Source organism: Ursus arctos, unplaced genomic scaffold, assembly GCF_023065955.2.
Source record: "Ursus arctos isolate Adak ecotype North America unplaced genomic scaffold, UrsArc2.0 scaffold_18, whole genome shotgun sequence".
Taxonomy (NCBI): Eukaryota; Metazoa; Chordata; class Mammalia; order Carnivora; family Ursidae; genus Ursus; species Ursus arctos.
This window is the reverse complement of record NW_026622852.1, coordinates 49,220,476-49,246,441: the sequence shown is the minus strand read 5'-3', so window position 1 is coordinate 49,246,441 and position 25,966 is coordinate 49,220,476. Positions and strand designations below refer to the sequence as shown.

Genomic DNA, 25,966 nt, shown 5'->3' with positions numbered 1-25,966 from the left:
CCCACCTGAAGAAAAAACAGAAAAGAAAAAAAAGAGCCTTAGAGATCTGTGGATAATATCAAAAGGACTAAAATATATGTAACTGGAATCCTATGAGAGAAAAGAGAGATGGGAGAGGAAAAAAAAAGTTGAAAGAAATAACAAACCAGATTTTCCTCAAAATTGGTAAAAAAGCAAAACAAAAATTTAAAAATTCAAGAAGCTCGGGGGCACCTGGGTGGCTCAGTAGGTTAAGCCTCTGCCTTTGGCTCGGGTCATGACCCCACGGTCCTGGGATCCAGCCCCACACCAGGCTCCCTCTCAGAGGGGAGCCTGCTTCTACCTCTCCCGCACCCCTGCTTGTGCGTGCATGCTCTCCCTCTCTTTCTGTCAAATAAATTAAAAAAATTCAAGCAGCTCGGCAAATCCCAAGGAAGACAAACAAAGAATACCATGCCTAGGCACATCATACTTAAATGAAAACTAAAGGTAAAAAAATAATCTTAAAAGCAGCCAGGAAAAAATGACTCATTCCATACAGAGAAACAAAATCAATAAATGCATGCTGACTTCACATCAAAAACAATGAGAGCCAGGAGACTGTGAGATGACATCTTTAAAGCGCCAAAAGAAAAAAAAAATAATAACGCAGAATCCTACAGCCAGTGAAAATATCCCACTAGAATGACAGTGAAATAAAAACATGTTCAGACAAAGAAGTCTAAGAGTTATGACTTTAGTAGATCGACACTAAAATGTTAAAATAAGTCTTTAGATTGAAGACAAGTAAGATCAGACAGAAACCTGGTTCTTAAGAAATGAAGAACAAGAAAAATGATAAACAGGCAAGTAAAACTAAAAGACAATTCTTCCTCCTTAATATGTTTAAAATACACACGACTGTTTAAAGATATAGGTGATAGCTTAGCTTAACGATAAATCAGCCTCAAAAATATTTTCTCCTTTCTTATCTACCTCCCTCCCATATTTATAGAAAAGTGTAGTACCTGTTTTAGTTTCAAAAAGAAATTTTCAGTAGTACTACGTTTGCTGAAGGGCCAGAATAATCTTTCATTAGGTGAGCAAACACGGACTTTTGTCTCTATGAGAAATCGAACAGGCTCCTGTACTTCTGTTATTACCAAATCAACAGCTGTGGTCATAAACAGCACTTTATCTAGAGAGAGAGGGGAGGGGGGGGAGAAGCAAATTAAAAAAATGGAAAAATATTTGCTCATACAATTAATGTAAAATTAATTACTTTTCTCACAAACTTTCAAGATAATCTTTAGGTAATCTTTCAAGACAAACTTTAAGGTAATCCATTAATTTAATCAAAATCTAAAATAATCAGATAAATTGCTGTTTTGAAAACTCTTTCTGTACTGAGAATTCTTTGCTTGGGTAGACTCCTTGGAATTAGTGACAGCATTATATAAAAGTTTATGAAATGTTCTGTCAGATTGTTTTGCAAAAGTGGCGTATGGACTCTTCATGCCACTCTTACCAACACTGGTAATTCTCAACTTTTAAAATCTTGGCTAACTTATCCATTTATCAATAGTGCTATGAGTAACAAGAAAAAAATGAAGGAGAAAAAAAATAAATGCTCAACAGAAGGCACTTGTTAAGCAAATAACGTTACATTTTCAGGATAGAATATTACGCAGCCTCTAAACGACATTCAGGAAGAGTTGGAAATAACTTAGAAAGGTGGCTTCTGCACAGAGCATCTGAAAAGCTACATTAAGAAACTGGTCATAACAGTCCTCTTGGTGTGGGGCCCTGAGGACTGTGGTAGACTTTTACTTTTCCCTCTCTATCCTTTTAATTTTAACCATATATGCATATATTCTCTCTCCACAAAAATAAATAAAATTTAGAATTCTGTATATAAATAAGTACATGAATAGAAAAGTGAGCAGGGAAGTGAAAAATTAAGAGAGAGGGAGGGAAAAATAAGTAGGGAAAAGTGAAACTGTTTATAAGTGAAATTTAATAATAAACTCAAAGACCTATACAAATTCTTTGGTTTCACCAGAATTAAAAAAACACTGATATTTGTCAAATAAGTGGTCCTAAGGTATGGGTATGTTTTGGGGACTAAAATATCTGTTCATGATGTCAGCAATCTGCATCACCTTTAGGAGTTTCTTCATTTACAACTTGGAAAGGTAGAGATTTTGGATTCCAGCTCCCAGTGATAACATAGGACTTTCCATCTGAACTTTTGCCCATAGATTCCTAACGAAAAGAGTAAAAACAAACATTAATGAGAAGATAAAGAAATAATGGCTAACTCCCATTTTGCTGCCTTTAATAAGAAGTCACAAAAATATAAGAACATGAAAGAGGGTGAGATTTTTTTTAAAAAGAGATTTAATATATATATATATATATATGTGAATGAGACTGACTGCAGTTAAAATTAAAGATGTGCCAATTATTTATGCAATTGCTCCTGAAAAATTATAAAGTAAATGCTTATAAATCATATCAAATTGTGCAAATCAAGAGAAATTTACCACCTGAATCTACGCTGAATTCTTCTGTCAAATGCATAATTATTGCATAAATTTTAGTTTTGAAAATAAAGATTTGACATAATAGCAACAATACTAAATACCACGAGTTTTATAAAACTCATGATAGTTTGTAAACACTTCTCTCACGAACTTTCTCTTTGATTCCAACTTCAACATTAAATTATAAACAAGGATTATTCACTATTATACAGTGAAGAAATCAAGGCTGAGACTAAATAGATCTAAGGTCAGACTGGTAAATATCAAGTCAGAAATAAGGAAATTCCTTATCTTTTTTTACTGCAATTACAGCTCACAAGAACACCTTCATAAAAGTGCTTTACCATGAGATTCAGGTGAGATAAAGTGAAACCTTTATCAAGGAAATAGTGTATAACCTTAAAAAGAAAAGCAATCCTTACCAAATCTAACAAGTGCATATCACTATTTCGTACATCTTTTCCTGGGCTAAGGAGAAGACCAAAACACCTGCAAAGAAAGAACAGGCATAAATCTGGAAGAAAGATAACACAAAAGAAGACGTTTAAACTAGGTCATTTAAAATTCTTATTGATGGATAAAGGACACATTAAAATGATCAATAAATTAGCATTGCCCAAATAACCTTACTTCTCTAATACATAAATTCTATTTGTCTTTTATTATCACATAGTTGAAGTCAGCTTATTAGCTGAAGATTTATGGGAGCTAATTCAAAGTGAACGAAGTATTCACTTCAATAACCAAAAGAATTCCCCAGAGAACAAAATTTTTGCAAATATATTTTTGAATATAGTATAGGGTTACTCCACTGGATTGATAAAAACCAGAATTTATATTGAAGCTGAATACTAAAAATGTTCACCTTTCAATGGCCAGTTCTTTATTAGTTGTTTGTTGCACATAGATGACAATCTTCTTATCAGTTCCTTGGCGAAGTTTAAAGCACTGTCTGTCCTTCTCTTTAGGAACTGCACTGTAGAACAACACGTTTCATTAGTTTTGCAAAGTATTTTCTTGTGACATATACTAGAACAACTTCTCTTGAATCTAGGATTCTTTTCTATGCCTGGTTTTCAAGTCATAATAGAAATTTTAAAAAATCATCATCTACCTCTTGATGTGAAAATATTACCATTACTGTATGTAATCCACTAAACAATTTATAAGAGCTAGAAAAAACTCATATGCTCCCTAAAATGTGGCTTTACTTTTTTAATTTTTTGTTGCTGTGAAATTAAGTTAATATCTGTAAAGCACCTAGCATGGCATCTAGCACATAGGCACTCAAAAAAAGCTTTCTTCCCTTTTAATTTAGTCAGTTTTGTTTTGTTTTCTTTTACAAATAATTATTGCCTTATTTGTTTAAATATGTAATAAAGAAAAAATACTTAATCATAGATCCTTTGAATTTCAAAACAAGGTACCTTCAAGAAATAACAGAGATAAGGAAAATATGGGCAACAGTAAGCTGTTGCTTAATGCTCCCTTAAGCATTGATAACCTTATTGTTCACCTGTGCAATAACTATAAAAATAATACTAATGATTTAAACATCACCTTAAGAAAAAAGTTGAAAGTATTCTTAAAATTAGAATTTACCAAAATAATCCCTTACTCTATCACACACCACTTTCTCTGGCTCCTCTGTTCTCAAAAGCAAACATCTGCCAATGGCAATCAGCCAACATGCAGCAAATACAAATTATGTCAGTACTGTACAACTTTAAAATAACGGCAGCAGAACCATTAAAAGATACTATAAAAGGCTACCTGAGAGTTCTGGGTATCTACTCAAACTAAAAAGTGGCTCTGAAAAAATAAAATTAGTTTGAAGACCATCTGTACTTATAGAGTAACCAATTCAAAAACACTCTATGAAACTGAGATAAGAAAATCAAAGAATCGGGATGCCTGGCTGGCTCAGTCAGTGGAGTGTGCAACTCTTGATCTCAGGGTTTTAAGTTCGAGCCTCATGTTGGGTGTAGAGATTACTTTAAAATAAAATCTTAAAAAAAAAAAAGAGAAAAGAAAAGAAAACCAAAGAATCTTAGCAAAGGAACCTGGAAACGACAAACATGTGCAAAGAAAAACTTCTACATACCAAACTGTTAAATATTTGAGACTGACAGAATTTCCACCTATAAGGATATAGACAGGTCTCAATTTTCAACAGATAAGAGATATACTAGACTTTATGTTCTGTGGATGCTGACACAGAAATAAATATAATCCCATCTCCTAGCAGTACTTAAAACAACAGATATGAAGTTGTCTCTGGTGTCCTAATGCTGAAATGCAAGGAAAAGTCACATTAACAGGAAGCAGAGTAGAGACTGTAAGCAGTGAAGTTCACCTCACTGCTGTCAGGGAGTTTAGACTATATTTCTAGTCTTGTCATCGTATCATTGAATAAATCCACCCCAATAATTTTACTTTGACTTCCTACTGTATAAATTATAATACTGAGATCCGGGTTTAACTTCCCTGGGCTTCTTTACCTATAAAGCAAAATCAAATACCCAGCATATTTAATAGGGTTATACGGTAGAATAAATAAGACAAAAAAGTGCTTTGAATAGTATAAATGAAAACGCTCCATCTTCCTATGGGCTAAATTGAAAGTAGGTTTCCAATATTAATAATGTAAGAATTATACTTTTTCAAAGATGAAAAGAAGAGCATTAATCCTTGTCACAGCACTCTGTATTTATGTTAGAGTAAAACCACTATCTTGTGCTATGGTTACATATACTGGTATTTTTTGGATAGGTGCTAAGTCATATGGGTACATCATTATATTATGTTTTTAGTGAAATATAATGGACATATAACATATTAATTTGGGGTGTATAACAATGTTTTTGATATTTGCATATATTGTGAAATGCATATTTTAATTATTCTATTCTGGTGAACATTTAATTTCCACTTTTTAATTTGGTTATTGTAAATAGTATTAAGGGGAACATCCATCTTGATAATTCTTTGGTTACCTCAATGATGTTCCTGCAGATAAATTCCTAGACATGTTATAGAATCACTGGGAAAAAACAACTGCGTTTGGCCAGTTCAAATCTGATAAAGGGAGGCTTACTTTTCAACAAGTTCATCACTATAATAAGGCTACACATTATTTTCCACTATAAACTACAAATTCAATAAAACCATGTAACAAAAAAAGAACAAAGCCCTGACAAATGTGAGGGCAAAATGACCATCTAGGGATTTTCTGTATAGCATCTCCTGGGTATGAGGGTGAGCAGAACAGGGATGTTTGTGATTATGATCATTCTACCTTGAACATGCCTGAGTTCAGAAGCACGAGAACTGAGAGATCTTAGATCTTGGACATCTTTCCTACTTATGGTTGAAATTTATAAATGGGAGCTACATAAATTTCTTTACTAAAGGGGAAAAATGCAGTTTAAAGAAACTTTTATTTCTTAAAAAGGAAAGAAGTTATTACAAAGTTTACAGATTATAATTCCCGCTTCCTAGGGCAGGCATGCATACTGTGGGAAGCAGCACATCCCAATGTTGCTGTGAGAACAGAAATACAGCTGATGAGAGGGCACAGAGCAGAGTGTCTAACCCTTAGTGCGCAAATCAAAGCTGAAGCTGCACTGTACATGAAACTGGCCACCAGATGGCATGATAATTCCAAAAGTCTTCGCAGGGAGCCCAAGAGTTATCAGTTGTTCAAACAAACGAACCATTGTGCTTTCTAATTTGAAAGCAAAAGAGTAGAAATCATTCATATTTTAATATAATTTCATTTTACCCATTTCATGAGGTAATCACTAAGGAGAGAGACTTTGAATATGCAATTGTCAATTATGATCCAAGAAGCACCAAATGTGTGATATGGGTTATATAGAGGGAAAAAAAATCAATTATCTTGTGACCACAGTATTTTAAAGTTAGAAAGCACTTTAGAATCTAGCCAACTTACTTTATAAGTAAGGAAACTACTGCCAGGAGAGATAAAGAACCTTGGAAAAGTTCACAGTGTTAACAGAAGCAATAATTAAACTAAACCTAAGTTCTTATTTCTATTCTAGGGTTCTTTCCACCACTCAAAAGAAGTATCATTTTACTTAAAAAGCTCAAACCAGTTACTTCTGATCCTATATGCAAGGTTAAGACTTCAGAAACAGACCTTATTTCTCTTCATCCAATGTGTTCAGATAAACTTTAATGGAAAACCCAATGTCAACAGCCTTAAGATCTTTAGATTATTAAAACAAATTAACCAGCCAACTACAAGACCAAAAGAACAGCGAAACAAATGCAGCTACAAATCCAGCGGGCTTAGCTTCTGTCATATTTCATATCAGCAGTCAGCTAGCTACTTTGAGTCTAAAAGAACATAGTAACATGACATATTTTCCCACACACAAAAAAATTTTTAATAGTTTTCAATTCTTCAAATCTCGCCTCTGGAAAAGAGAAATTAAGAAAACAGTCTCATTTACAATTACACTAAAAACAGTAAAATACCTAGGAATAAACCTAACCAAAGCAGTGAAAGACCTATACACTGAAGACAACACAAATAAATAGAAAGATGTTCCATGCTCATGGATTGGGAGAACAACATGTCCATACTACCCAAAGCAATCTACAGATTTAATGCAATATCTGTCAAAATACCAACAGCATTTTCACAGAACTAGAACAAATACTCCTAAAATTTGTATGGCATCACGAAAGACTCTGAATGGCCAAAACAATCTTGAAAAAGGAGAACAAAAGTGAAGGTATCACAATCCCAGATTTCAAGATATATGACAAAGCTGTCGTAAGCAAAACAGTACGGTACTGGCACAAAAAGAGACACATAGATCAATGGAACAGAACAGAGAGCCCAGAAATAAACCCACAATTATATGGTCAATTAATCCTGGACAAGGAGCAATGAATATACAATGGGAAAAAGACCATCTCTTCAACAAATCGTGCTGGGAAAACTGGACAACAACATTCAAAACAATGAAACTGGACCACCTTCTGACATCATACATAAAAATAAACTCAAAATGAATTAAAGATCTAAATGTGAAACCTGAAACCAAAAAAATCCTAGAAGAGAGCACAGGCAGTAATTTCTCTGACATTGGTCATAGCAACATTTTTCTAGATATCTCCCTTAAGGCAAGGGAAACAAAAGCAAAACTAAACTATTGTGACTACATCAAAATAAAAAGCTTCTGCACAGCAAAGGAAATAACAAAACTAAAAGACAACCTTCTGAACTGGAGAAGATATCTGCAAATGATATATCCAATAAAGGGTTCGTATCCAAAGTATATAAAGAACTTATACGGGACACCCAGGTGGCTCAGTTGGTTAAGCATTTGCCTTCAGCTCAGGTCATGATCCCAGGGTCCTGGGATCGAGTCCGGCATCAGGCTCTCTCCTCAGTGAAGAGCCTGCTTCTCCCTCTGCCTGCTGCTCCCCCTGCTTGTGCACTCACTCTCTGACAAATATATAAATAAAATCTTAAAAAAAAAAATAAAAAAGAACTTATATAACTCAACACCCAAAAAACAAATAATCCAATTTAAAAATGGATAGAAGACATGAAAAGACATTTCTCCAAAGATGACATACAGATGGCCAACAGACACATGAAAAGATGTTCAACATCACTCATCATCAGGGAAATGCAAATCAAAACCACAATAAGATATCACCTCACACCTGTCAGAATGGCTAGTATCAAAAAAGACAAGAAATAACAACTGTTGGTGAGGATGTGGAGAAAAAGGAACCCTGTGCACTACAGGGGGGAATGCAAACTGGTGCAGCCACTGTGAAAAATAGAACTACCTTATGATCCAGTAATTTCTCTACTGGGTATTTACCCAAAGAATATGAAAACATTAATTCCAAAAGTTACATGCAACCCTATGTTTACTGCAGCATTATTTACAATAGCCCAATCAGGAAAGCAGCACAAGTGTCCATGATGAAGGGATAAAGAAGATGTGGGGAGTGTGTGTATATACGTGTGTATATATATGTGTGTATACACGCAAATGCATACCATGGAATATTACTCGGCCATAAAAAAGACAAAAATGAGAAGAAAGAGGGGCGCCTGGGTGGCACAGTCGTTAAGTGTCTGCCTCTGGCTCAGGGCGTGATCCCGGCGTTATGGGATCAAGCCCCACATCAGGCTCCTCCGCTGGAAGCCTGCTTCTTCCTCTCCCACTCCCCCTGCTTGTGTTCCCTCTCTCGCTGGCTGTCTCTCTCTCTTTCGAATAAATAAATAAAATCTTTAAAAAAAAAAAAATGAGAAGAAAGAAATCAGCCTCTTTCTGACTTATTTCACTTAGCATTATACCCTCATCCATGCTGTTGCAAAAGACAAGATTTCATTTTCTTTTTTATGGCTGAGTAATACTCCATGACACTCACACACAGACACACACACCCCACATCTTCTTTATCCATTCATCTACTGATAGACACTTGGGCTGCTTCCATAATTAGAGAAAGACAAATACCATATGATTTCACTTACACATGAAATTTAAGGGAAAAAATGAAGAAAAAAGAGACAACCCAAAAATCGACTCTTAACCATACAGAACAAACTGATGGTTATCAGAGGGAGGGAGGTGGATCGGATAGTTGAAATAGGTGATGGGGATTAAGAAACCACTTATTGTGATGGGTGCTTAGTGTACAGAAATTTTAAATCTCTATAATACATACCTGAAACTAATATAACACTGTATGTTAATTATACTGAAATTAAAATTAAAAAAATTTTTAAATAAAAAAAACTTTCCTCTACAAATGTGCCTATTTCCTTTTATCACTTACAATATAAAAAACTCTACCTATAAAGGCAATCGTTTCATACATGAAAGTTATATAATTGACCCAGAGTTTCCCTTGAAGCACAGATGATGTAGCATGTTAATACAAACTTAAAAAAAAAAAAAAAAACCAGAATAAAATACCCTACCTAAAATAACCTTTACCATCATCTTCTTTTATTTCTAAAGACACAGAGAAGGTAAAGATGTCACTGTCAGGAGTTTGGGGTGCAGCAGTTGCTGAAAGTGGGGTCTGCTTGGCAGAACGGCGGAAGGCAGTGGCAAAACTATAAAGTATCCGGCTTACCTACAACAGACAAGTTAGAAAATGGGCTGTTATCAGAAGAAGAGAAATACCTTTATCAAGGCTGAAGGTTACTACCTATTTTGTGTGTGGGGGGGCGTAATTCATCTTTCCCCCATTGATTTCCTTTGGTAAATTATCTAATTTGTTAGGCCTATAAAGCAAGCAACACTAAAAATGGCCAGAGAAGGAGTTTTAAAAAAAGAAAGGGTTATAAACACAAGAAATCCAACAGAAAGATAATTTCCAAAATGTCAGAAACAATCTGAATATATTTATGATACTAAAAAAAAAATCCTACAAGATTAGCTTTAAAAGAAGTTTGGAAATGTGTCAGTCCTAAAACCAAGATGCGTATCAAGAAGCAGTCCTGGTCTCTGACACTGTTAGCAACAGGGTTCCGGTTACCCAAACTTCCAGTTTCTTTATATTTCAGCCCATCAGGCTGGAATGAATAAAACATTAGCAAAGAATTTCATGTGGCTTATAAAGTGAATAAATACTGCGATTAACTTCAACACAGTGAGGGTACAGGTGAAGTTTCATTTGCAGACAGTTTTCTGGTAAGGACTTACAGCTTCTTGTATTTCGCACCGGAAGACGTGTATTCTGAAGAGCTCTGCATTGTAATGACTTTCAGTGAAAGCAAAACAGTCACTCTCGGGAGTTCCGTCATGCCCTCTGACACAGAACAGGATTTTGTAGATAGGGTAGTTTGCTATTTCGGTGTTTGTCTGAGGATCCAAGAGTCTGTTTAGGAAAAAACGTTACAAAGAGCTTAGAGGGATTATGGACTATTTTCACTATATCCATATTATGATTAGAGAGCCATCTTTCCAGCAAGATCATATAAACCATCTTTGGTATGCTAATCATATTAAAGTCTTAATAAATAAGTTATATGTGGATTCCTGAAGTTATTAATTACAGAATTCCATGGTACTAAAACCTACATAATCTTATGCTTTAAGGGAGGCAATCAGAAAGACAAACAGTAAGTACACAGGTTTCCTATATAGGCAGTACCTTAATAAAGACTAGATCAATGGGTAAATTAGACTACAAAAATGAATCATTAAAAAGCTGTGTTTCTCATCACCTCCTAAAAAATGACCTAATCTGCTTTATTATTTAAAAAAATTAAAAAACTGATGTGCTTCCTCAGAGTGAAACAAATTCTTCTGATTCATGGCAAATAAGAGAATGTACAAAATGTTAACACCTAAAAAAAGATAATTACTAAAATCAAAAAGATGCCATTCACTGAAAGTCAAAGGTGTGTCATTCATTCAAAAATGTATTGGTTCAACAAATACTTAATGTGACACCTACAATATTCCAGGCTCTGTTCTGGACACTGAAGACACAAATATGAAAGTAATGAAAAGAAACTGCAATTTCAACACCGAATGGTCAGGGCCATTGATGAAGAAAGCCCAGGGGTCCCTTTGCATAATGGAAATACACAGAGAGGGGACCTAATCGACGTTCAAAGGCACTCTGATAAAAACTCTGAAAACAGGGGCAAGAGAATTTTGCATGTCTACAGAATTAAAATGTATCAGAACAAAGTATAACTTCAGTTGGGCAGTAACTACTAACTAAGAAGGACATAGAAATGAGCATTAAACAAATTTCATGGCAAGTTTCACATTAACAGGGGAACCTGGGTGGCTCAGTTGATTAAGTGTCCAACTCTTTTTTTTTTTTTTTTTTAAGATTTTATTTATTTAAGCGAGAGAGGGAACACAACCATGGGGAGCGGCAGAGGAAGAAGCAGGCTACCAGCGAAGGAGTCTGATGCGGGGCTTGATCCCAGAACGCTGGGATCATGTCCTGAGCCAAAGGCAGACGCTTAATGACTGTGCCACCCAGGCGCCCCAAGTGCCCGACTCTTGATTTTGGCTCGGGTCATGCTCTCAGGATCCTGGGATCGAACCCCTGCATCAGGCTCCCTGCTCAGCGGGGAGTCTACTTGAGATTCTCTCTCCCTCTCCCTCTGCCCCTCCCTCCACTCACGTGTGTGCATGCTCTAAAATAAATCTTTAAAAAAATGCTGATTCTCATATGTTAATATTATTGTTGATTCGAGTATGTTCTGTTAGATTCAATATGAAACTTCATATTGAACTAATGTGTCAAGCTAGCATCTGTACTGGTGGAACAGGGAAAATACAAATTAATTTGTTAGGCATACTTTCAGGTCAACATATTTCAATCATCCCCAAAACATTTAAGTTTTTAATGTACCACACACAACTGGGGTGGGGAAGAATATAAAAAACTGTTCAAATGAGTGACTAATTTTCATAAGGGTTACAATCCTTGGAAGACATAAGTGCCAGGTGAATTAAACATTACATAAAATAATTATGTATTTTGTTCACTACTGCTCCTTTCTAAATCTATAGGTCAGAAATCTGATCCAATGTTACAGACATTTCAAGAAGCTAGTCTTACTTACCTCACCGTTCCTTCAGATACATTCGGCACTGACAGAGTTACATCTAGTGAAATCTGACACTGGCTTCTTAAGATGGACATCATCCTTAAGGCTTCCACTTCGCTCCTGGGAGCATTTACTGAGGCACAGCCTAAATAAGTTAGTTTGCTGAAAACTACACTGTCCTCATCAGCAGCTGGTGTGAAAGGACTTGACCCTTCAGAATCTGAAAGAAATGGTAGTGGAGGGTTACTTTCATATTAGTATTTTGTTGACATGCATGCTAAGTAAAAACCTACAAATTACATTTAGGTCTACAATTAAGAACTAATGAGATAATATGCCATTGCCCCAGAAGAAATGCCCATTAAAGCAGAAATTTCACACTAAAACTCTGTCACTAACACCAAGATTTTTAGGGACTGCTTTACTGTGAATCCCAAATCTAAAATGTGATCTGAGGTTAGATCTGATTTACATTTTTGCCTCTTCTAATTTGTTTTGACTTTATTATTTACATTTAGGTAAGAAATATATTTAGTATTTTACCACTCTCAAAAATCCTATCTCTTTTCTCTGATCTGTGTTGCTTTATTTCTCTCAGTCATCATCTTAGCCACTTAATGTTAACCCAATACCCGTTTTCCCTTTTCCGATAAAGCTGTATAGTTTTAACACTCTGCTTTTCCCAATGAGCCTTTATAATTCCCCTATTCCTCCTCCTCTGCGGTGCCTTTTGGCTCCCTTTCAAAAAATACCTGGCAACTACTCCCAAAGAGCTATCTATTCAGGCCTGGAGCAAATCACTCTTCCCCAAGCATTATTCCTCCACATCTCCAACACTGTACTCAAATTCCTTCTTTCTTGGAAAAATCTTGAAGCATTCTGAAATGACTTCCTCAATGTCATTTATAACTGCTGTTATCTCTTTCTTTGACATCAATGACACACATTTAAAGGGAAATCAGAATGGTACATATACCTACCCTTCTCACATCCCCCTAAATCTAGAATCTGAAAATTCTAGAAAACACAGAGTATGGTCTTTGCTTGCTCTGAATCAAACCTAGTACGGGTGGGCACTCACATATTAAAAACAACAGCCTTCAGTTAAGCAAGCAATGCAGCAGTCCTAACCTCCTTGTCCAGGTTTCACTGGCAAGCTCATCTCTGGTTTTTGGAGCCCTACTAATGGCACAGGGTTAATGGTGGATGAAGCTGAGAGTTGGTTAGAAAGAGGTCCATCTCCTTCACCATCCAGCTGTGACCTTTCCACAAGTTCCTTGTCCCCTGGCTGGTCGTCCACTGGAGGATCCATCAGCACATCTGCTAGCTCTTTTTGCAGCTGCTGCTCACTTCCATTCCCTATAATCTAAGGGTCACAAATACACACAATCAGCAAAGTGAGAAAGAGAGGCCAGTACCAATTCAAACGGGTCTGTATCCTAGAGAAAATCGTCAGCATTTCTTTTGATACAAAGATATCTTCTGAATGTTTTAAAAAACAGAATCAAGATCTCCAATAAATAAGAGCTGCAGCTGCTCTCTTTATTCATACAGTTTTTCATGAAAAAGTGTATAGTGAATTTGAGACTATTGCCCAGAAATGTGACAGTGTTACTGGAAGTTTTCTACAGTGACCTCAACTAACAAAACATTTGTAATTTTACTTGTCTGGTGAGAAATAATCTGTTAAGAGTAGTATCTTTAGGGGCTTCTCTAATCTTTAAGAAATAGGGAAAATGCTTGCAAAAGTTATCAAAGAAACAGACTTATTAGGTAATAAATTTTCACATGTACTTCAACACTCCTACTATAAGTCAGTCTCTTGCAATTCTAAGGGAGATTCCTCTGATACGAACTTTCTTAAAGTTCTGAATAAAGCTGGTATGTATTAAATGGCCTGAAGAGAAGCACTCCATTTCAGTAATGTCAAGTGTTTTTCTAGAGTCATGATGGTTTATTATTAGTTGCTCAACAAGGAAGTAAACAAGTGCAAAATCAAGTGCAGACCGCCCAATGCTAAGGAAAACCACAAGTGACAAAACCCAATATTGTCACTGAATGCTTATTCAAGAAACACTAACAAAAAATTTAACAAAAGAATTTAGAAAAAGTCATGACCAAGAAAGGGGCTGATTTAGGCGGCTTTCTGAAGAATAAAACCTGACAAAAAGTTAAAACGGGTGGGGCTAGGAGACTGTTAAAGAGAACGAGGTCTTCCTGGTCAAATCAACACAGAAGTTAGAAGCAAAATTCCAATAGTAACAGACATACCTCGGGACTACCAAAGAACCCAGTTCAAACATTTTTTTATAACTCTATAAGCTTCAAGTTCCTTTGGTTGTAAATTTTAATTCAGAAACAAACAGTCTTAAGTCTTTTTTTGCTGACATTTTCCCAAGGAAATGTAACATGTCAGCTACTCTTGCCTTGGAAATAAGGGCCACACAGGTGTTCGGCCTCAGGGCTTCAGTGACCATGTCTATTTCCCTGAACTTCATTTTATGTTTACAGTTACTGCTAATGGAACTACAAGTGGGTCAAGTAATTTTAATTCTTTGTTATGCCTGATCCTGCACATCCGCAAGTGCAATCAAATTTCTTCTTTCACAAGTTCTACTTCCAGAAGTTTTTTTAAGCCATCTAAAAAACAAACCACAGCTTAGTTCCAATTAACCATTCTTTCAGAACTGGAGAGCAATTACTGCATCACCTGCAGTAAACAAAAGATAGTCTAATTGAACCTAAACTGTTTTCCAAGGGGAAAGAAAAAGAACATAAGTAGGATAGTTACAGCTTCCTGAACACAGATGGAGAAAAGATATCAGACTCCCTGTTTGTGTAATTAGGAATTATAACTGAGGAGACTATCACCAAAAGAGCAAACGAAATCTAAGACATTGTATGTTCCGTGTTACAAAGTACTGTTTTGTTCTTCGGTATACAGGATAATAAGTTTTCTGTTGGATAGGCTGCCTACATTTTCATATATTCGTTAATAACAAAAATACACCTAACCCTGAAAGAAAACATGTTTATATGCTCGTGTTTTGTGTTTATACATATTCATCTTGCATTCTTCTTTCGTTTATAAAGCCTATAAACATAAGAACTGCCTTCTATTTCCTCAATTCTTCCGTAAAGAGTAGGAAAAAGAAATATACACACAAATATGCTGATTTTTAAAAGCTGTTTAAAAACAGCAATGCAACACATGCTTTGGGATGATCAGGGTCAATACAGTACTCCACAATTATGTTAGATCATTTGAGAACCTTCAACCTAATTTTAAAATTACTGTCTGTAACATTATAATATACATACTTATATGTATGTTTTTTGCTGTTTTTGTTTATTTTAAAAACATTTTTTTTATTAAGTAATCTCTATGTCCAACACGGACTTGAACTCACAACCCTGTTATCAAGAATTGCATGCTCCATCAACTTAGCCAGCCAGGCACTCTGTTTGTTTTTTTAAAGATTTTATTTATTTACTTGAGAGAGAGAGTGAGAGAGAGAGAGATCACAAGAAGGGAAAGTGTAGAGAGAGAAGTAGACTCCCCGCTGAACAGGGAACCTGATGTGGGACTCCATCCCAGGACCCTGGGATCATGACCTGAGCCGAAGGTAGATGCTTAACCGACTGAGCCACCCAGGTGCTCATCTGTTGTTTTCTTGCTTATCTAGGAAACAGTCAGCAATGCCTTGCAGGGTTCTCAAACTTTGGGATGTATCAGAATCACCTGGAGAACTTTTAAGACACAAACTGTTGGGCCCCAACTGAATTCCAATTCAGTAGATCTGGGTGGACCAGATAATTTGCATTTTTAAAATGTTTCCAGGAGATGGTGATACAGCTAGTCTGGGGGACCACGCTCTAAAAATCAACCTTAGGTTAATGGTTCTTAACCATGACTACACAGCATAATAACCAATATTACCAGGAAGCATGTTAAAATTCAAACACATGCTCCTCCCTCCATCCCCTCATCTCCCAACCTAACAAGTAAATCAGTCTCAGAGGTAGAGCCTGGGCATATACATTTTGAAGAACCGCCACAGGTGATTTACAAAATAGTTGGCAGGACAGATTAGGCCAGCAGACTATAGTTTGTTGACCCTGGTATTGATGAATAGCTTAAACACACATACAACTGCTTATCATTAGACTTCGTGTTATAATAAAAAATAAACTCACTATTAGTAGGGTTTTCTTTTCCCTGATGCCAACAGCATTTTTAACAGATAACACAATCATCTCTAAAATAACACACTGCAATATTAGTCAAGGGGCAGGCACATAGATCAATGGAATAAAACAGAATCCAGAAACAGACTGGCACGTATGTGGCCAACTGGTTTCAAGAAAGTTGGCAAGATAATTTAAAGGAGAAAGGGAATAAAACAAATGGGGCTGGAACAATTAACTTGACATCCATACCTACGCAAAAACATGAAGCTCAGCCAATACTTCACATCACATACAAAAATAAACACAAAATGGATCACAGGTCTAAGTGTAAATCCTAAAGCTATAAAACTTACAGAAGAAAACAAAGGAGAAAATCTATGAAAATCCTGGGACACAAAGATTTCTAGTGACACAAAAAGTAGCATAAAAGAAAAAAAAATGATAGGGGTACCTGGGCGGCACAGTGGGTTAAGCGTCCAAATCCTGGTTCTGGCTCAGCTCATGATCTCGGGGTCATGAGATTGAGCCCCTGCTTCAGGCTCCACGCTCAGAGCAGAGCCTGCTTGAGACTCTCTCTCCCTCTCCCTTGGCCCCTTTCCCCTACACTCTTGCCCTCTCTCTAAAATAAAAGTAAGTCTTTAAAAAAATGATAAAGTGTGCTTTATCAAAACTAGAAACTTCTGCTCAAAAGACACTACTAAGAAAATGAAAACATAAGCCACAGACTTGGAGAATATGTATCTGATGAAGGATTTATATCCAGAATATCTTATAACTCAGTTAGGAAACAAGAAACCCAATCTAAAAAATGGGCATTTCACTGAAGAAGGTATATAGATGGTTAACTAATAAGCATATGAGAGAAACTAAATTCGTTAGCCATTAGAGAAACTAAAACTGCCATAGAATGCCTCCATATACCAATAAGATTGGCTAAAATTAAAATCAAAACAATGCTAACAATACCAAGGATTGGCAAAGATGTGTAATAACTGAAAAACTCTCATACATTGCTGGTGGGAATGCAAAATGGTAGAGTCAGTTTAGCCGTTTTTTGTAAATTTTACAGATAATATACACTTACCATATGACTCAGTTATAGGTATTTACCCAAGAAAAGTAAAGCATATGTCCTGTCTGTGAATGTTTATAGCAGTATTATTCATAATCACCAAAAATTGAATATACATGTTTATCAACTGCTTAGTGGATAAACAAAGTGCCATATATCATCTATACAATGGAATACTACTCAACAATAAAAAGGAATGAGTTATTAATACATGCAATAGCATGGATTATTCCGAGTAAAATAAGCCAGATACAAAAGGCTACAGCATACTGTAAGATTCCATTTATATGGCATTCTGGAAAAGGCACAACTTCAGGGACAGAAATCAGATCACTGATTGCCAAGAGCTGGGAAGGAGATAAGAGGATTGACTAAAAAGAAGCACAAAGGAACTTTTTGCAGTGATAAAAATATTCTCCACCTTAACTGTGGTGATGGTGGTTGTTATATAAGACTTTGCATTCACTAAAGCTTATAGGAGTGTACACCCAAAAGGGCTGCATGTTACTGTGTGTAAATTTTACCTCAGTAAACTTAAAATACAAAGGGGATATTGATAGTGGCAAAGGCTATGCATATGAGGGAGCAGAGGTTAAATGAGACATCTCTGCACCTTCCTCTCAATTTTGCTATGAACCTAAAACTGCTCTAAAACATAAAGTCTATTTTTAAAAAAAATTAGAAAAAAACATGATTTCTACAAAAAATGCAAATTGAGAACACACTAATCATTTTTTCTATCTGCACCTCAAAAGGTATTCATCCAGGGTTCTGTTTTTGACAATAACCTCATTTTACAGACACTCCTGTGCCCATCTCATCTGCTGCCAAGATACACAATCCCTACTATGTATCTACATATTCCTCAACCATCTCCTGGACAGAAATCTTCAGCCAGATACCCCAGACTTAGTATGTCAAACTTAACTCACTGTCTGATCCTCCTCCTGTATCCTAATTTTTTTCTAAGGATGCTCTATGCCCAATGTGGGGCTCGAACTCACGACCCCAAGATCATGCTGTACTGACTGAGTCAGCCAGGTGCCACCCCTGGTTTTTTTTAATTAGTGAATTGCACTAGTATCCACTTAGTGGGCCAATGAAAGAGCACAATCATCCTTCACTTCTCTTACTCCCACATTACTCATAAATCCTATGGATTCTTGCTCAATTGTGCATTTTTTTCCTTCCCCTCTCTGTACAGGTAATACCACAGGACAGCTTATGTTCATTTTACATAAGCCTACTAGAAAGATAGGAGCTTCCCTGCCTTCTCTCTCTCTCTCCCCTATGACCTATCTTTCACAGGGCCACTAAAGTTACAATTGCAGATCTTAGTTCTGATCAAGCACCCCCTTGTTTTTAAACCCTTCCATGTTTCTTCAGTTCCCTTAAGATAAAGCCCAAATTTTTAACTGTATTGAGTTCTTCACAACTCTGCCCAATTTATGTTCCCATCTCTTACCAATCACATCAAATTACTCAACTTCTCCAGGACATATCATAAACTTTCAAGCATCTAGACTTTGTATAGACTATTCCCTTCCCTAGAAAGTAATCGTTTCCTTCTTTCTGTTAAGACCAAGCTTAAATTGTTACCTCCTCTGGGATATCTTAACCCTGCGATATGGGGTTTAATTACTGCCTCCTTAGGGAGTGCTACCATCATATGAGCATACATGTTTTAGAGAACCAGACCTTGAACCAGACTGGGCATTATTAGATGGCAGAGATTTCTTCTTAAGTTATCTTTATATTATTCCCAAAGCTTTGGATATACTTACTGCACAATATACCTACAATATATGTTTACTGCATTGAATTTTATAAATGCAGAATAGAAGCCAAAGTAGTATTCTGATATTGGATACTGGATTTTGGTTTACGTATAAAACATGAAATCCGAATGCTTTATTTTAGCTTTGTTTACTTAAACACAAACAAAAACAAATACCATTATTGCCTATTATTCTGAGCGTCATTAAAGGTTTAACATGTACAATAAGAATGCTGGGCAAGACCAATTAGCATGCTGCAAAACAAACAATTTTATTTTGAAGTCCAACAACGACTTCTAACTTAATTTAGCAGAAATATAAAAATAAAAAAAGCAAACGATATGTATGGATAATACAAGGGTCATGCTTAGATTTGTGTCCAGCTCCATGTAAACTAGATTAAGAGGATGAGGGGAGAGTACTTGAAGAAACAGTCCCAAATTAAGAGAAGAAAAGAGTAAATATAAAGTAGCTAATTTAGCAGCTATTGTAAACACAGACATAAATATTTGCAAGGACAGAGACTGCATGATGAATGACTTATTCATAATTCTGCTTACAAAGCCGGTGGTAGTAAAAACTAGGGACAAGAGCTGGCTCGTGGCACAACTCAGGGGGCACCGTTCACATACAGAGCATGTGAACAGCAACCTCCTAGGGATGGCTGTACAAAGTACAGCCTGTGGAACTGTACTTAGTAGTCCTACTTGAGCTCCACCTTAAGACAGAGCTGAGCTTGGGACATGGCTCTGAAACTAACTCTGTTGGCTCTGGGGCAAATTAACAACCTCTGGGAGCCACAACTGCCCCACCTCTAAAATGAAGGTGTTAATATCTATGTCATAGGACTGTCATGTCATGAGGGTTCAATGACACAATAATAATATGGTTATAGGACACTTACTGTTTGTTTATAATTCAGGCACTATATGTGATTTTTACAGGAATTATCTCATTTCTCACATCACAGAATCTGCCAATTAGTAAGCATCCAATTAGTATCTTCCTACCCCACTTTCAGCTATTTCATTTTTTTATAAAAAGATTTTATTTTTAATTTCTACACCCAGCCTCTACACATGGGGCTCAAACTTACAACCTTGAGATAGAGTGCGTGCTCCACCTACTGAGCTGGCAAGGCACCCCCCACTTCCAGCTATTTCTAAATACACTCTGACCCACCTACTAGAGTCGAGGTTTGAAAAAGCAAATAACTTGAAAAAAAAAAAAAAAAAAAGGAGTTGTTCCACTTTCCATTAGCCAGAGAAAATTAAGAACACACCTACTATTTATGTGAAAGCCGTTACTGGAATAACATCTGTCCTTTCTTTTCTTTTTTTTTAAAGATTTTATTTATTTATTTGACAGAGAGACAGCCAGTGACAGAGGGAACACAAGCAGGGGGAGTGGGATAGGAAGAAGCAGGCTCCCAGCAGAAGAGCCCGATGTGGGGCTCGATCCCACAACACCAGGATCACACCCTGAGTCGAAGGCAGACGCTTAACGACTGCGCTACCCAGGCACCCCAACATCTGTCCTTTCTAAATATATCAAATAAAAGTAATAATTTAAATGGTATAGGTGGCTACAGGTCTATTTCCTTGAGAGCAAACTGCATTTATAGAAGGGACAAAATGTTTCAAAGGCAACAGCCAGTCATTTCCTGGTTTTAATTTTCTACTCCTAACTTTATAGCCTCTGTTTCCTGTCACTGCAACAATACCAGCTAGGCCCCACGATTTGACAGTTATCCAAAGCTACTTTAGGCAGTTTGGGATCTTTTTCCAGTAGAGATTTTGTCTTCAAGAAAGCATGCTTAGGAAATGACAGTGTGCACTTGAGAAATCCATAGATACAGAAAATTAAAGACAAATTCTTGATGATCTGCAGTTCCACTACTTGTATCAGACCGTAATGAAAATATAAATGACAATAGTTCAGAGTAATTTTACTCAGCTTCAGTGTAAAAACTAAGGCATTCTGAAACAAGTATATAAAGCTCAGTTTTACCAGAAAGCAAGACACAAAATAACCAGAAGTTCCATATGGATCCTGGAAAGTATTGTTACTAACCTCAAATCCACTCACATTCTTGTTCTGTGATCTTTGATCAATCACTCAATTACTTTGTGCCTCATTTATAAACTGCAGCTGTTTTGACTATCCATCTCTTTATCTTACTCTATGAAGGAAGGACCAGAGAAACAACCTAAAATCACCATTAGGAATTATTAACATTAATTTAAAAAGGGGAAGGAGAAGGAACAACATCCTGTGAATTCATCCTAAAAAGTCAACTGAAGATAGACCCAAAGTATTTATGACTGTGTTGCAAAATAATGGGATTATGATTGGGTTTTACTTAACTTCTCTTATTGCCTGAATTTTCTGTATCAAGCACACATTATTTTTGTAACTACAGAAAACAAATAACAAAAAGGCTATTTGGGAGAAAAAGAAAAGCAAGCACATTCAATTCTACTATATGCAATGCTCCTGACCCTGGGCCCTTTACAATTCTCTTGATCTTTCTACACATTACAGGACTCACTTCTTTGAGTAATTCTTAACCATTCTTTAAGGTTTTGCTAAATTGTTACCTACTCTTTGCTTTTCTAGGCAACAGTTAGGTTGTCATATAATTCTGTTCATATCTATATTCTAGCACTTGATGAATTTTATCATGATGACATGGTTACTTATGTGTCTCCCCACCACCACACTTTAATGAAACTGTGTGTTCATGGTTCAGTTACTTCGTTTGCTGAATAAAAGATCTGCATTAGAGGACAAGATCACCTGATACTAAAAACAAGTAATATCAGAAACTGAGTCAGAAGATTAATTTAGGCAATTCTAAGCGAGAAGGAATGACTTCTATATCAGCTATTTTAATACAACCTGGCAACTTCTTTCCAACTAAAATAATGTCCACTGGATTTTTCAAGATGAGAAAGATTAAAAAAATTTTTTTAATTCTCTAACTGAACTTTCCACCAAAGAAGTACTAGCTCATCAATGTACCTCCAACCAATATTTATAGAGTATCTTTGGTTAAGAGCTAAGGGTGTAAGATTCCTACACCAGAGGAGTCAGGTAGAGAAAATACATGTTCTGACTTTATGAAAAGTTCCCCGATTTTGATGTGAGTTGTCAAAACATTTCATGAAGAAAAATACCTGTGTTTTTAAAATAACTACAGCCTCACATGAAGTCTTTCTTCAAAGGGCTTAACTAAAGCACTGTCTTCTCCAAGAAGGCGTCTCAGACTCCTTCCCCCAGCTAAGATAGGTTTCCGTCTTCTCTGTTCTATAGCACCCTTTGTTAATCTCTACCGTAGCATTTATCTATAATGTTGAAAATTAAATAATAGCCACAATATCTCTACGGCTCCTCCATCAAGAGGTAGAGTCTATTTCCCTAAACCCAAGAATCTGGACTGACTTTGTGACATGCTTTGACCAACAAAATGTGGCAGAAGTGACACCATGTAATTTCTAAGCCGTAGCCTTAAAAGATGCACTACGGCTTCCACATCTACCCTAGGACCACCATGCTGCTGTGAAGAAGTCCAAGAAGAAGACCACACGAAAAGAAAGATTCAGCCATCCCAGTCAAGCCCAGTCACCAATGTACTGGCTCAATGAAGTTACATGAACCAAAACAAGACCAGCAAAACTACCCACTCAATGGATAAAATCATGAGAAATAATAAATTGTTTCAAGCCACTCAATTCTGAGGCAGTTTGTTACAAAGCAAGGATTAGTACAAACCACTGCAACAAAAATCCTAAGAGCTACCACCTACCCTAAGCTATAAGAGCCTTGAAGAGAGGAACCATGTCCAATTCATCTGTTTTCATTCAGCGTTTTAAGAGCTTCTCTTTGTCTGTGATGTTTGCCAGTTTCCTGTCATCATGACTGGGACTCACACTCTGTTCCTTGAAGCCGAGGATTTACGTCTTACCACTTCTGGAAAATAGTCAGTTACTATCTCAAGTAACTCTCTCCCATTCTAGTCTATTTTCCAGGTAACTTCTGCAGATTCATTTTGCAGGTATTTGATTCTCTCTTCAGCCATGTCTAATCTACTATTTAACACATCAGTTGCGCCTTTACCTTTACTAGCTCTAATTTGCACTAAGTTTGCTTGGTCTTTTAAAATTTTTTGATAATTTTGTTCATTTCTAATATTTTCAAATTTTTCTCCAAACCTTCAAATATTTAAATCATATTTAAATTAAAGTTACAGCTAATAATTCAAATGCCTGAGTTTCAGTGAGATTTGATCCTGCTGTGGTTTGCCTACTCTCTGCTCTTTATAAATTCTGGATTATCTGATATTCTTTATCAAGGTCATCTGTGGGAATACCATGCAGCCTGGGTGGCAGGCATGTCCCTCCAGAGTAGTTTTGCAACTGATTCTGTCAGGTGCCCTGAAAGTATTACCAACCCAGGAATATTCAGGTAGTGTAAATTCAAACGCCAAATACCCGAAGGCAAGCATATGGGTACAAATTCTCAACAAGACTCCCCTCCAAACCTGTGTCCATGCTAAGAAGACTTCTGCTAAGTTTCCTTATTTTCTTCCTGTGATTGTAAGTAAGTTATTTTTTCCAAGTCTATCCTTTCAATTAGGATGCATCATCCCCCGAAGGTGCTATATAAGGAAATCTCAGTTCCAACACCCCTCTCTGTAAAACCCAATTTATCTTACCTAATTTATCTATCAAAACCCATGCCTACTGGTCATAAAGAATAGCAAATTCCCCCAGTACAGCTCCAGCGTCAGCTTTTACGTATAGTTCTGGCTTTCAGTGCCCCTCTTTGCTTTTGTTCCTTTGGGATTTCTTTACATTTTTATGAATATAGCTAAAAAAGGATGTTTGTTATATTTCATGCAGCTCTCCTAAATATTTTTGTATTGGGACATTTTGGGTTTTCTAGGTCATCATAATTCCAAAGATGGGAGTTGCCAGCCTCAGTGCCTAAAAACAGCATTTGGTAGATTACTAGCTGTCAACTGAATATTCAACAAAACCTATTTCTGACATGGAAGAATGACAGGCTTTTAAATGTATTTTCTAAATCCAATGCAATTTTAAAATCTAGTAGTGGCTGAAAAAGCAAAGTTTCAAAAAGAAGAATATCACTGACCAACATGTTGCAGTAATCTTATCATACTTTACTTTGATCTCGTAGACTGAACAATAATTCTATTACTTTCTTCACTTACCAGTTCTACATACAATAAGCCAATAGACTGTAGAGATGTACTGAAAATACACAGAGGAAACATTTTAAATTTGTAGAGCATATTGCTCAATTTCCTGGTCTAAGAAACAGAACATTTCTTTTCAGTAAACAAGATAAATGAGAGAGCAAGAAAAAAAGTTCTCTCGAGAAGCCCTAAGGTCCTTTCCATTTACCATAAATGATTCATCAAATTAGAAACAGGAAGAGTAAGTCAAACAGTACTTCAAAAATTAACAAGAAAATTTTCAAGTGGAAGAAACCCAAAAAGAGAGAAGACTGATCTACTTGCATGTGTACTTCTTCATGCTGTCTTTCTTCCTATTATAGACACTGTTCCTAGGCTAACCCCTCCACTCACGTGACAGGAAACCCCTCTCCCTAATCAAAGACTTTGTTCTTATCTGGTACTAGTAATGTCCCTCTCTTTACTGAGTAACTCCTATCAGTGTATTTGTATCATAAAATCCCTCACTGGAATCACTATTCCTCTTCAGCTACCATGCCACATCTTTTTAGCAAAAATCCTTAAAACCATTGTTATACTATCACCACTTCTTCCTCATCTACCATTTACCACCCAACCCACAGGAATGCTAATGATCTCATCTCTCTCTTGAAAACAAAAAGCAATCAGAAAACAAACAAACAAAAAACCAAAAAACCCCCACACCCTTCTTAAGGATCACCCAGGCCTCTATCCTGTCTTTTTTCAGTCACCATCGAAAGCAACCTCTCAGCAAAATCTAACATACCTGGTTATTCCCGCTCTCTTGAAATACTTTCTTCATCTCTCTTCCAAGGCATTCCAATCTCCTAGTTTTCTTTATATCTCACTAGTTATATCTTCTCAGTCTTCTCTGCTGGTTTCTCTTCATCTCCATCTCTCAATGTTGAAGTACTCCAAGAATCAGTTCTTCACTCAACTCTTCAGTTTCTACGCTCACTCTGTGGGTGATCTCATCTAATCCCATAGCTTTAAATACCATCTATATACTGTTGATGCCAGCCACAGTCGCTCCGGAGGATCAATCTCACACAATCAACTACTTGACATCAAGAAATGGACATATAATAGTCATCTCAAATTTAATATGTTCCAACTTCTGATCCCTCTAACCCAATCCTGGTCCTCTCTCTTTCTATCTTAATACATGGCACTACCATTTACCTAACAGCTCAGGCCAAAACCTAGGAATCATCATTTATTTCTGTCTTTGCCTCAAATCCCACATCTAATTTGCCCACCCTATCAGTTCTACCTTGAAAATATATCCTGAATCAAACCACGTTCACCTTCTAAACTAAGCCAACATTCTCTCTCACTTTAATGACTAAAACGGCCTTCTATCTGCTCTTCTTGCTATCAGTCTTGCCTCTTTATTGCCCATTCTCCATGGAGTAGACCAGATATAACTCATGGTTTTGAGTATATTCACAGATAAGTGCAACCAACACCAAAGTCAATTTAAAATATTTTCATCACCTCAAAAACAAAACAAAACAAAACAAAAACCCCAAAAAACACAAAACACCACCATATCCTGTTAGGTATCAACTCTACCTTCCCCTAATAACTCCA

General features: G+C 36.4%; 1 protein-coding gene across 6 annotated transcripts in view; it reads right to left on the bottom strand.

The window, feature by feature from the left end:
• RABGAP1 (RAB GTPase activating protein 1) overlaps positions 1-25,966 on the bottom strand; it is a 159,901-nt gene that overhangs the window by 99,945 nt on the left and 33,990 nt on the right. For 4 of the 6 annotated variants that reach the window (XM_057313742.1, XM_026513920.4, XM_026513921.4 and 1 more), the window contains 8 exons: positions 13,222-13,456; positions 12,106-12,310; positions 10,217-10,391; positions 9,487-9,644; positions 3,370-3,480; positions 2,927-2,993; positions 2,121-2,223; positions 987-1,156 (listed from right to left, as the gene is read on the bottom strand). In XM_057313742.1, coding sequence (XP_057169725.1) covers positions 987-1,156; positions 2,121-2,223; positions 2,927-2,993; positions 3,370-3,480; positions 9,487-9,644; positions 10,217-10,391; positions 12,106-12,310; positions 13,222-13,456 — 1,224 coding nt within the window. Of the gene's footprint in view, positions 1-986; positions 1,157-2,120; positions 2,224-2,926; positions 2,994-3,369; positions 3,481-9,486; positions 9,645-10,216; positions 10,392-12,105; positions 12,311-13,221; positions 13,457-25,139; positions 25,431-25,966 lie in introns of those variants that run through there. The other 2 variants (XM_026513922.4, XM_057313743.1) reach the window with 2 other exon arrangements.